We start from the raw sequence: 12,173 nt of genomic DNA, 5'->3' as shown, positions 1-12,173 counted from the left end.
GCACTGAATTCTGCCCTGGGATGTGCACAGTGCCTGCGAAGCTCCCATTCAATTGGAACCTAAGCAGTCACCTACTTTATGTTCAAGTTGTGTGAAAAGCGAAAGGAACAATTGTGTTACAAGGCAGAGCCCTAACTGAGTGTGGAAGTGAATGTACCTTCCAAGGTGCAGCATATGCTCCGCTGTGCACCTGGGTAGTTCCATGAGCCTTTTGTTGGGTGGGTGTGGCTCTGCCTCCTCCCTTCCTGCCCTCCTTTAGCCCTGCAGGGAGACTACAGCTTGTTGGGGCACACGGCAGAAACAGTCTCTGTGTTCCAGGAGTGTAGGGACAGTAATTGTGCCTCTGGGTGGGACAGTGTGGGGAGGCTTCTCAGGCCTCTCCTTGCATCCATGCTGAGGCCTGGCACAGTCTAGCCCAATGTCTCTATTCTGATGTGTTAACATTTGAGATGGGCCTGAACCACAAGCTTTGGGTATGGATCCAGAGCAGAGTCTGTGGAGGTTTGGATCTAGGATTCTGGTTCAGGTCCATTAGAGAGACAGAGGGTGCTGAGCCATTAAGCCATTACTCCAAAATTCTATGTTGTTTGGACCCAGTCTTCTGGTTCTGGCCTATATCTAGTATCAACTGGCTAGAGACTAGAGCTACTGATGGGCCAGTATTAGCTATATAGAAGAACCCCTTAGTGCAGGTACCCTCCCTTGCTTCCTCTAGGAGCTGCCACCCTGAAAACAGTTCCCCCTGGCTTGAAGCCTAGAGAGCCCACATGGAGAAGGGGCACTCTGGGCCTGAGTTGTTTTGATAGTCAGTTGGGTTAATGGACAGACCATTCGGCTCAGATGCTAGACCTATATTTTTGACTGGGGGGGGAATAATATATCCCCTGTTTTTGATTTCTTTGTCTTCAGGAGGTAATTCCTTACCACCTCGCTACATCCCCCATTCTATCAGAAGGAGCTGCTCTGATGGAATCACAGCTGAAGAGGAACTTGATAGACAGGGTGAGGAATCTGGAATCCACTGGATCCTCACAGGTATCAATCCCCAGTCTTGCTTCCCAGTCTGCTATAGAAAGCGCCTCGATTTGTGTCTCTGTGAAGAAAAGAAGGAAGAGGAGGAGGAAATCTACCCATAAACTTGACAGTTTAAAAAGAGAAGACACGTCAGAAGATGAAGAAATGTTTTCTATACAGATTAGTTCAGAGGAAGAGAATGAGCCCGTGGACAATATGAGGTATCATTTATAATGCAGATCTAATGCCAGATTGAAAGGATTAAATGTTTCTTGCATGTATTGCACAGAGAGGGGACTCAGGTGTTTTTTGGATGTGTGTGTAAAGATGTCCTTCTGAATTAATAACCAAGCCCTCAAAACTAGTTATGAAATCCAAGAGACTTCTGATCTGAAACCAACATGGAGAAAACCCGTTTTTAGTTTGGTTATTACTCCCTGGTAATGTATAGGTACAGGAGTCTAATAGATACCCAGGACCAGAGCCTCAGCTAGTGTAAATTAGCATTTCTCCTCTGCATTGATATATACCAGCAGAGAATTTGACCTATATTTTGTGTCCATACAGTGGATAAAAAACATTCTGATGATTAATCCAGAATATCCAGATCCACTAATTACTGGAGCTATCATTGGGCTAACCCCATAGATCCTGGAGTTACAAGCATGGAGAGCCAAACTCTCTGTGGGTCCTCTCTTGGTCCCCTTTGTTCAGCTCTGCAGTTAGCTCTCCCTTGTTTTCCTCTCCCTACCTGTGTTTTAGAGCAACAGTAGCTCATGGGTGCATTTCTGCTTTGAAATCTGGCAGAATAGGAGGGAAGCTTGTGACGTACAGTGATTGCTGCTTCGGATTTGTCCCCTCCTACTGTACGCACTTCCCATCCCCCATGCATCTACTCTGAACCAGAGAAGCCCCATTTCCACAGTCTGTACAGAAGGGATGTTGAGGATTCAGGGGGCAAGAGTAGCATGTAGCAGAGTCATTGCTTCCCCCTTCCACTTCTTCAGATTTCAGCTCCCCCCCTCCACCCCCCCCGCCCCAGCAGCACACATGGCTGAAGAGCATCTGGTCCTGAGAATGAGTTTTAACCTAGGAAATTGACAGCAAAGTGACGAGAAGAATGATATCTGTGGAACTACAGGGTATGAGTGAGACTGTGGTTTTCTCCCACTATTTGATTTTGTACCAACATCTGCATGTCTTCTTACTAGAACATGTCTCCGTTATTCTATTAACTGAGATATGAGGAAAATTAATATTCAGGCATTATTTTAACTTCCAGTTTGTTTGTTTTTGTGCTCAGGATATCTGTTACGGATATGTTTAGTGAAGAAGTGTCTGAGATAAATGCTTCTGCAATCAGTATGCTTTCGCAGTCTGTACCATACACCCATTCAGATGGAGAGTGGTCACCCCTTCAGAGGTACAGTATATAGAAGTAGAATATATAGGTTTTTTTTTAAACAATCTCCCCTTCCTCACTTAGAGCTTGTCTAAACTGGCACTTTACAGCGCTGCAACTTCCTTGCTCAGGGGTGTGAAAAAACACCCCCCCCCAAGTGCTGCAAGTTTCAGCCCTGTAACATGCCAGTATAGACAGTGCACCAGCGCTGGGAGCCGTGCTCCCAGCTCTGGGAGCGTTTCCCCTCATGGAGATGGGCTGCGACTACACAAGCCATGTTCAATGTTGCCAGTGAAGATGTGCCCTTAGTCCTACTTGCTGCCTTCTCAAGTCTTGTTGAGTCAAGCATTATCACTATCAACTACTAGATGAATACCTTCTGCAGTTGAATATGTGGTATAGTTGTAGCCATGTCAGTCCCATGATATTTGAGAGACAAGGTGGGTGAGGTAATATCTTTTATTGAACCAACTTCTGTTAGTGAGAGAGACAAGGTTTTGAGCAACACAGAGCTCTTTTTCAGGTCTGGGAAAGGTACTCCCAATGTCACATTTGCATTTAGCTGTGACGCTGGGAGAACCTTTCCCAGACCTGAAGAAGAGCTCTGTGTGGCTTGAAAGCTTGTCTCTGTCACCAACAGAAGTTGGTCCAATAAAAGATATTACCTCACCCACCTTGTCTCTCTACATTTGAATTCAGACAGTATGCAACAGCTTTAGGGCAACTCTGCTCTCACTTCCAGTCTTCAAATGTGGAATATGCTGTGTGGAATATTTGTTGCCTTAATCTGATCACATGCCCAGTGCTGATCTTTGAAGTTGGGAATCATGCTGCCCTAAACCAAAAATTCATTTGTCCAGAAACAATGATCTAATCCTGCAGCACTTACTCACATGTGCAGTAATATTGATGTCAATGGGTTTGTATAATTACCATATAGAGGGCTGAACATTCAGTGGAAGTTGAATCCATGCTACACAGAAAGACTTTAGTGAATTTAGTCATGAGTCTATTTTCATAGAATCATAGAATATCAGGGTTGGAAGGGACCTGAGGAGGTCATCTAGTCCAACCCCCTGCTCAGAGCAGGACCAATCCCCAATTTTTGCCCCACATCCCTAGATGGCCCCCTCAAGGATTGAACTCACACCCTGGGTTTAGCAGGCCAACGCTCAAACTGTATTTTTTTTACTTTGGGCCTGATCCTTCCAAGACTTGCAAGATTGGGCCCTAATATATAAAAAACCAAGATTCTTTATGATTCAAGAAAATAAGCTTCCTATGTCTATTTCAAAAAACTATTTCTTTAGTGACAAAGGTGACTGTAACATGGAATGTTCATTATAGATAATACACATATACATACAGCATATTATATACATATATTCCTTATGCATTTCTTGTTTAATACTCTTTGTGTACACACAGTGTGGGTGTGCATACATTAGAATCAAAGTGTGTCAATTTGGACTGCATTTTTTCCTCCTGAGGAACAGCCTCAAAGCTGTTCAGTTGATGTCAGACAAGTCCTCTTTCCACAGGTCACAGTGAGGTTCCAATGAAGTCTATTTCTGTGTGGAGACTTGGTGGCTAGTTTGAACTGTATGCTACCTTTGTGCTTCTAGACTGCAATGCTTAGATTTTGAAAACTTGAGATGTACAGTCCTGTTTTCAAATGGCTTTTGAGTGCCTGAAGAGCTTGTGTTAATTAGCACCTATTTTGAATAATGACACCCAGTTTTTCTCTCTTTCAATATATCGTGCTATCCAGTAAGCCTTTTGATTGCGCAGGGCCATCCTCCCATCTCACTGTTCCAGCAGATGGAGGCCTATCTAGTTCTTGTCCTCATCAATCCTCTCACTTCCCTGCTATAGACAGGTAGAGGAGTTATTCTTCCCCTTTTGGGGTGTGTGATTAATCCTTTAATGCATTAACAATATGCAAATTTTGCCTAACTTACAAAGCTGCTTATTACTAACCTAGACACTTGGGAGGAAAATGCAAGATAGCAGAATTGCCTTTACTTACCTCCTACCTGGGCTTTGAATGTAGGTAAGTTGCACAGAGAAGCCCTGCATTACACTATGATGGGTAATATAACATCAGTATAATGAGAAAAAGGATTAGAAAAATGGAAAAAAAGACCAAGGAAACATCCAAGGACAAATGATCCAGCTCCTCGGCTGGTGTCAATTGCTGTAGTTCTATTGAAATTAATACAGATATTTCCTTTCGGGCTTTCTGTAGCTTAAAAACAAAAATCATTTCCACTTCACAGAACACAGGGCCTTCCTGCAGAGTTTGCTTTCCCTCTGTGATACCAGAGTATTTTAAAATGAAAAATCTAAAACCCCGCACAAGATGATGCTTAATCAGACAAAAGAGGGGGTGGCGTGAGTGAGGAAGCCTTTTTCTCTTGTCCTCTGATCTTCATTCTTTGGGTCGGGGGTGGAAGCTCTTCTGTACTTTGGACTGTTTGGGAGAGAGCATCTAGAGAGAGGAAGGATGATCCAGTGCATAGGACAATAGCAGAGGACATAGGAGACCTAGATTGAAGTCTCTACTGTGCTACATCCTTCTTATGTAACTATGGGCAAGTCACTTACCCTCTCTGCACCACCATTCCCCATCTGTAAAATGGGAATAATAGCACCTCCTTACCTCACGGAGACGTTGGGGACCATGTATCTGAGCACCTCACAATCTTCAGTGCATTTACCCTCCTATCACCACAGTAAGTATCTACGATAGATTGCATAACATTCAAGGGATATGGCATTTGAGTAGTATCTGCTGACTCTAGTGACTAAAAGATGACTTGTGAAAGCTTTTCCTGCTACACTTAGTAGCTAGTGAGATACCCCTTTGGCTGTTGCGGTCGCCCTTTTCACTTTCAATGTTATACAGAGTGATGATGTTTGCATCATGCATCTCTTGTGGTACCTCACCCTCTTTCCAGCATTTAAATAACAGCTGATGAAGATGTGTAGCAGGCTGTCTTTCCCGCACTTGAGGATTTCCGCCGGGGTGCCGTCTTCTCCAGGAGCCTGGCCGCTGGACAGCAGATCAGTGGCCTTGCTTCGCTCCCCTACCGTGGGCTCCGCACCTAGCTCTGGCGGGACCTGTGGAGCTGGTATTTGGCCCAGCGATTCGCTGGTGATGTTTCTTCCTTGTGTGTATAAGCTCTGACTTCCAAAAGTTATCCTATTGCGCCTACAGCAGCCGGCGAATCGTGCCTACCCTGAATCACAGTGCGGATTCAGGGCTGGAAGATCAACTATAGACATATTTTCTCTGAGTCAACTCCAAGGGCAAAACTGACCATTGTACATGGCCTTTGTGGACCTAACCAAAGCAGTCGACACAGTCAGCAGAGCAGGTCTATTTGCAACACTAGAAAAGACAGGATGCCCACCAGCCCTGTCATGTCTTATATGTTCATTCCACAGCAACATGAGAGCAACTGTCCAGTTTGACGGGTCCACTTCAGACAGCTTTGAGATGGAAAGCGGAGTGAAGCAAGGATGTGTTCTTGCCCCTACACTCTTTGGAATCTTCTTCTCAGTACTTTTGAACTGTGCATTTAAGTACGTGAAAGATGGAGTGTATCTCCACACAAGATCGGATGGGAAACTCTTCAATCTATCATGACTTAACTCAAAGACCAACGTCAAAAAGGTGCTAATAAGGGAACTTCTATTCACTGATGATGCTGCCCGCATGGCCCATGATGAAGATCTACTACGGGAAATCATGGGCCACCTTTCAAGTGCTTATCAGGCATTTACTCTCACCATCACTATTAAGAAAACTGTTGTATTAGGACAGGTAGCTCCACAAGATCCTTCCATCACCTTAAATGCAAACCAGCTAGAAGTAGTCCAAAAGTCCAGCTGTTTAGGTTCTACAGTGACCACCAACCTCTTACTGGATGAAGAACTAAATGTTCGCATTGGAGAGGCTGCCATCACCTTTGGCAGACTAACTAAGAGCGTGGAACAACTCAAAGCTTATGATCAAGACCAAAATGCTAGTGTACCAAGCTTGTATCCTCAGCATTCTCATGTATGGTGGGGAAACATGGACAACTTATGCTCATTAGGAGAAAAGGTTAAACAGTTTCCACCTATTCTGTTTACGCCGCATACTCAGCACCAAATGGCAGGATAAAGTCACCAACACAGAGGTTCTTCAAAGGGCAAATTTACCAGCTGTGACAGCCCTACTCAAGCAAAGATGACTGCGCTGGCTGGGCCATCTGAGTAGGTTGGAAGACGGATGCATACCCAAGGACATGATATATGGAGAGCTATCAGAGGGAACAAGAACAACAGGACATCCCAAGCTTCACTACGAAGACAAATGCAAGTGAGAGATAAAGGAATTTGGGATTGATCCTGACCAATGGGAAATCTTGGCAAGTGATCATAAAAAGTGGCACCATCGTCTCCATCAGGGTATCAAAGTCCATGACAGAAGCTGGCTCCTACAGCTTGAAGACAAAAGAGCCTGTAAGAAGCAAGCAGCTCCCAATCAAGATACATACATTTGCAATAACTGCCAAAGATCATGCAAATCTTGGATTGGACTATTCAGTCACATGAGACATTGCAAACCATCTACATCATAGACGGCAATTCCCACTGTCTCTTGTAGACGAAAGGATGCTGACATGACAGTGACTAAAGTAAGGTTTCCATTCCTTCTTGTGTAACATCAACAGAATGCTGGATATGATTCAATCATGGTTTAATCTGTAATAACTAATTGAAGACAATGGAATTTCACAAGTCTCACCAAGGGCTTAATTGGAAAACAGTGGGGTTGCCCAGTGATAACAGGGCCTAATTCAACCTATAGAACTTTTATTACTGATGTTGATTTGAGAGAAGGAAAGAGCCTGGTTTGAATCTCAGATCTCAGGCAGTCTTTGCCGGGTTGGTGGTTATAAAGATGGAAGCTCTCAATGCCGTTTTACAGTGTCGTTTTTCCAAGCACAACACCACTTTAAATAACCAAAAACACCTCCCTCCTGTGCTCAAATGCATCTTTTCTGTGTCAGCGAGAAACAGATAGATAGCTCCTTTTAGCATTTGATCAGCCAGCTTGTGTGCTGTGAATGCTGCTTATTCCCTTGTACACAACCATCACACTGTTTCCTTGTGGTCTCTCCATCTGTTTGTTATATCCCCCACCTCTTATCACAGCTTAGATTGTAAGAGCTTCAGGCCGAGACTCTATTTTGATATCTGTTAGCACAGCACCTAGCATGATAGGGTCCTGCCTTCATGCCGCTACTGCAGTGCACATAACAAATGTCAAAGATAATAATAATTTCACTAGGGTTTATTGTATGCCAGAGGAATTTCCCACGTTTGCTATACTGCCTGACCTGTCAGTGCACATCACCTTGCTGTGATGGTAAGTGGACTATTTTGAGAACTCTCAGTCTTCTCCAAATATTTACTCCGTTAATGAAGTTCAGATCATACTATATGGTTCCCTTTGCCTGAAAGAGCATAGTATTTTTTACATAGATTCTGTAACAGTTTCTTCTGGCTAAATTCAGTCTGTTTTGTGGGATTATAATTTATCCCCCCCATAGTCTACAACATCATTCTCTAATCTCCGCCCCTCTCCCACTGACATCCCACCCTTCCATTTATTTATTTCCCTTCTGACGTATACCTCCTAGCCTTGAGGTTCATGTCATGATCACCATTTTTTAAAACATGATCGGGATTCCTTTGGGAGCCATTAATATTCTTGAGGCTACTGACTGATGCAAGACATGCCTTCCTCAGGAGTTTAGTACATTACCTGAAGAATATTCCCGACCCCTTCAAAGCCACAGAGCAAGAAATTAGAAGTGGGAAATGAATCTAGAAGGTCTCCTACATGGCAGAACACAATCACTAGATTACCAGTCTTACATGGTCTTGATCTTGAATAAGTCCCGCTCATCCCTGATTGAAGCATGCAAAACTCTTCCATTGCTCTGGCACGTAATTTGTCCCAACTCAGTAAAAAACAAAACAAAAATCTTTGAAGACAATGTGCAATGTGATCATGAGCTTTGTTAGTTCTTTATCAAAATTGATTTTGACCGTAGCTATGTGCAGTGAACACTGTCTTAAGCAGCCACAGCATGGCAGAAATATACATGAGGTGTGAAGGCAGAAGTATATGCATATGAGCTCATAAACATAGCTAGTGCCTTCATTAATAAACCATGGGTCAGAGAGGTGTTGGTCAGTGGGAGGAGCGGTTTAACATTATTAAGGGAACATCGTATGTAAAGAAAAAAGTCCTTGAGTTTCTCATTGTAAGCCCAGGGGAAGCGCTGAGGCAGGAGGAGTCCCACATCACAGATCAGGGTATTTAAATTCCTGGTGATTTTTCATAGAATTCTGCCAGGCTCAATCCCTACCCATGGGGGGAAGAGTTCTCTCTTCAGTTGAGTAACCTTATGGCCCAAAAAAGACTATGCACATCCATGGAAGAGAAAATCCTTTCCAAGCAGAGCAGTAGTAGTATGCTGCAAAGAGACAGTGCATTTGCATTATTTGCTCACGTTCTTTCTCAGCCTTGGAGTCTCCTAAAGTCTTTTTTTGCGATGGCTCCAAAGGCACGGTGTGTTGCAGAGCTGCACTATGTAGCTTTTTGCTTCCCAGTGCATGGTAGTTTTGGGACTTCTGTGGGCAGGAAGAGGGTCAGAAGATTTCACTCTAAGGAAATGACAGCTCACCTCGGAATGGTAAGAACACCAACCCTAGCTCGCTATTTGTAGATGGCATGGGAAACTAACCTTTGCATCATGTTCCAAGCAATCTAAGTAGTAGGATAGTAGGAATGCTTTAATATCTTTTTTTTTTTTTTTTTTTTTTGCAAATGCAATTTTTCTTCTCCTTTGCCTCCTGGTGCATGTTTATGTTTCTGATTTGATATTACAGCACTTAATTTAAGAGGCCCAGACATTCCAAACATTCTAATTATAATTCTTATGCACTTCTTAAAGTGACATTAGTGTTTGTGTGTTAATCTACAAGGGGAGCTCTATAGAAAAGAATTTCGGAATGTGGACATCTTTTGCCTTCTACATTTTTAAGTTTTATTATATCTAAATTGCATTTAAGCAAAGCCAGACATTTACAAAACAAAATACTGAATATATATATGTAGATACAATATGCATTCTTGGTTTTTTGGGTGGGGGACAAAGGTGGATTAGTAGGATTGCTGGTTCAAGTCCTAACCCAGCTACTGATTTACTGTGTTCCCTTGGGCAAGTCACTTAGGGACAGATTTTCAAAGGTAGTTAGGTGCCTAAAGATGCAGATAGACACCTGGGCCTTAATCAATGGAAGCTAGGAGCCTAAATACCTTTGTGGATGTGGGCCCCAGTGGGATTTTCAAAAGTACATAGGTGCATAACTCCCATGAAAATCCCACTAGATGCCTGTTTGCATCTTTAGGCACCTAAATATCTTTAAAAATCTTAATCTCCCCATCTGTAAAATGATGAGATTGTGGTGAGCATTGATTAATGATTGTAAAGAGCTTGGAAATCAATAGGAAATTTTTTTTCTACAGCAAGGACCCACAAATGTGCTGATTTTCTTAAATAACTAATTACTTGTAGCTGGAGGAACTTAGCATTTGCAGTGTTTAAGGTATTTCCTATAGCAAGCACAGGAAACTGTAATGGCAAAATGCAGATAATTAGGTAACCTTGTCTATTTATCAGAGGAAAAACTGTCAAGTTTTAAGATCTGCCATTGTGTTAGTGCAAAGTAATTGTTATCTGAAAACAGTCAGACTAAAGAAGCTGCATCTATTTAGTTGATCTAAGAAAAGGTTAAGAAATGTCATAGTCATGACAAATTCAGATTGGAAGTAAAAAGCACATTTTTAATAGTGAGGGTAATTAACTGTGGGAACAGCTTTCCCAGGGATGTGGTAGATTCTCCATTACTTGAAGTCTTTAAATCAAGATTGGATGTGTATTTAAAATATATGCTTTAGCTCAACCTGAAGTTACAGGCTTGATGCAGGAATTCAGGATGAAATTTGAGGGGCTTGTGCTATGAAGGAGGTCAGACTAGATGATCAGAGTCATCCCTTCTGGCTTTAGAGTCTATGAACCGTCACTGATTAGTGGCTGATTTGACCATTTGTACTATTGACGACTGACTTTATTGCATTAAACAAAGATGATTGGTGGTGCCACAGAGTAGTAATTTACTAATTATCACTATTTCTTCCATGTGTTTTTATGCATGGGATGCCCTCCCTGAACTAGTCTGTACCCCCACCACCTTCAAATTCCTCCTCAAGACCCCGATGCCTATCAAAACCTGACAGCTATTAATGGGTGCACAGAGAGCCAGTCTGAGATAGTTATTTTGAAATGGTTTGTCGTTCTTCCACATCTTTGATTTGCTGCTAAGCTCCTTAGATTTTTGAACTCTTTGGGTCAGTGACTGTTTGGAAGGTGCCTAGCATATTGTGGTGACATTTGTAATACAGATACTATACAACAAGAATGCTGCATAATGCAGCTTGGCCTATGCTTTGCTTTTACTTAGCTGTTTAATAAGTACCATTTTGTTTTGTTTTGTTTTCCAGTCCCTCAAGTTCACGCCCTCCCACTCCTAAGAGCGATTCAGAATTAGTCAGTAAATCCTTGGACAGGGGGATGCAGAAGAATAACCCACAAATGCACTGGGCCTGGGGAGAACTACCTCAAGCTGCAAAGGTATCAAACATCACTCCTGTTTCATTCCTTCCAATATCTACTGTGTATTGTTAATAGGGCACATGTACATGCAGGTGCAGTATTTCACATAGCTGATATATGTGTTTGATTTTAGGCTTTTACTTCATACAGGCAAATCAAAGTCAGGATTAAGAGCTGAATTATGTTGAGTCTTGAAAGATGAGGACAAGAAATTAATATCTAATGAGATAGAGAAGGGGGAGCCAGTGAGGAATTCAAAAGGGGATGGTGATGCGATTTGATGGATGGGCTAGGAAGATTGCTTTAGAGGCTGCAGTTGGGATGGGCTGGAGAGGGCATTGTGGACTTTTGGAATGAATGTCCAAGAGGATGAGGTTGCACTGATTGATATGGGAGATGATGACAACTTGGACAAGAGTTTAGCTGTTGGAACAGAGTAGAAGGGTTGGATCTTTAAAGTATTGCAGGGGAAGAAATGGCAAGTTAGGGGCTTGGCCTAGACAGGAAATATTTATGTAGGCAAACATTTCTGCTAAATGAGGAAGACTTTGCATGTAAACACTTTGTGCACAGAATTAAAGGTACTTAATGTTGTTCATATTTGTTACTGACTGAAATAGAGAACATTCCTGGCCAAGTTTTCATGAAAAAAGTGACTAGGTATTTTGGGTGCCCATCTTGAAGTATGTTAAAGGGAGCTGATTTTCAGAAAGTTCTGGGCACCCACCTTCTGACAGTCAGGCCCTTTCAAGGGGTCTGCAGATGGGCACCCAAAGTCACCAGTTGATTTTGAAATTCATAGCCCCACCTGTAACTGGTTATAGATAGCGAGAGACATCAGTGACTGAAACAACCAGGTACAAAAATGCTATGTCCCACAATTGCCCTATGGACAGATGATGTAGAATAAAATTTTCAAAAGTGCCTAAGTGACTTAGGAGCCTACATCCCATTGAAAGTCAATGAGACTTAGGTTCCAAAGTCACTTAAGAGGTTTTTGAAAATGTTACCCATAT

At 42.6% G+C, this 12,173-nt stretch overlaps 1 protein-coding gene across 6 annotated transcripts in view; it reads left to right on the top strand.

Annotated features, from left to right (window-relative positions):
* LPIN1 (lipin 1) overlaps positions 1-12,173 on the top strand; it is a 99,524-nt gene that overhangs the window by 58,436 nt on the left and 28,915 nt on the right. For 5 of the 6 annotated variants that reach the window (XR_012157923.1, XM_073335988.1, XM_073335991.1 and 2 more), the window contains 4 exons: positions 910-1,235; positions 2,318-2,437; positions 4,188-4,295; positions 11,046-11,175. Coding sequence is in view for 5 of the 6 variants with exons in the window: in XM_073335988.1 (XP_073192089.1) it covers positions 910-1,235; positions 2,318-2,437; positions 4,188-4,295; positions 11,046-11,175 (684 nt within the window). In the remaining variant the exon portion in view is untranslated. The remainder of the gene's footprint in view (positions 1-909; positions 1,236-2,317; positions 2,438-4,187; positions 4,296-11,045; positions 11,176-12,173) is intronic. The other variant, XM_073335990.1, reaches the window with a different exon arrangement.

This window comes from Lepidochelys kempii, chromosome 3, assembly GCF_965140265.1.
Source record: "Lepidochelys kempii isolate rLepKem1 chromosome 3, rLepKem1.hap2, whole genome shotgun sequence".
Taxonomy (NCBI): Eukaryota; Metazoa; Chordata; order Testudines; family Cheloniidae; genus Lepidochelys; species Lepidochelys kempii.
This window is presented reverse-complemented; position numbering and strand designations above follow the sequence as displayed.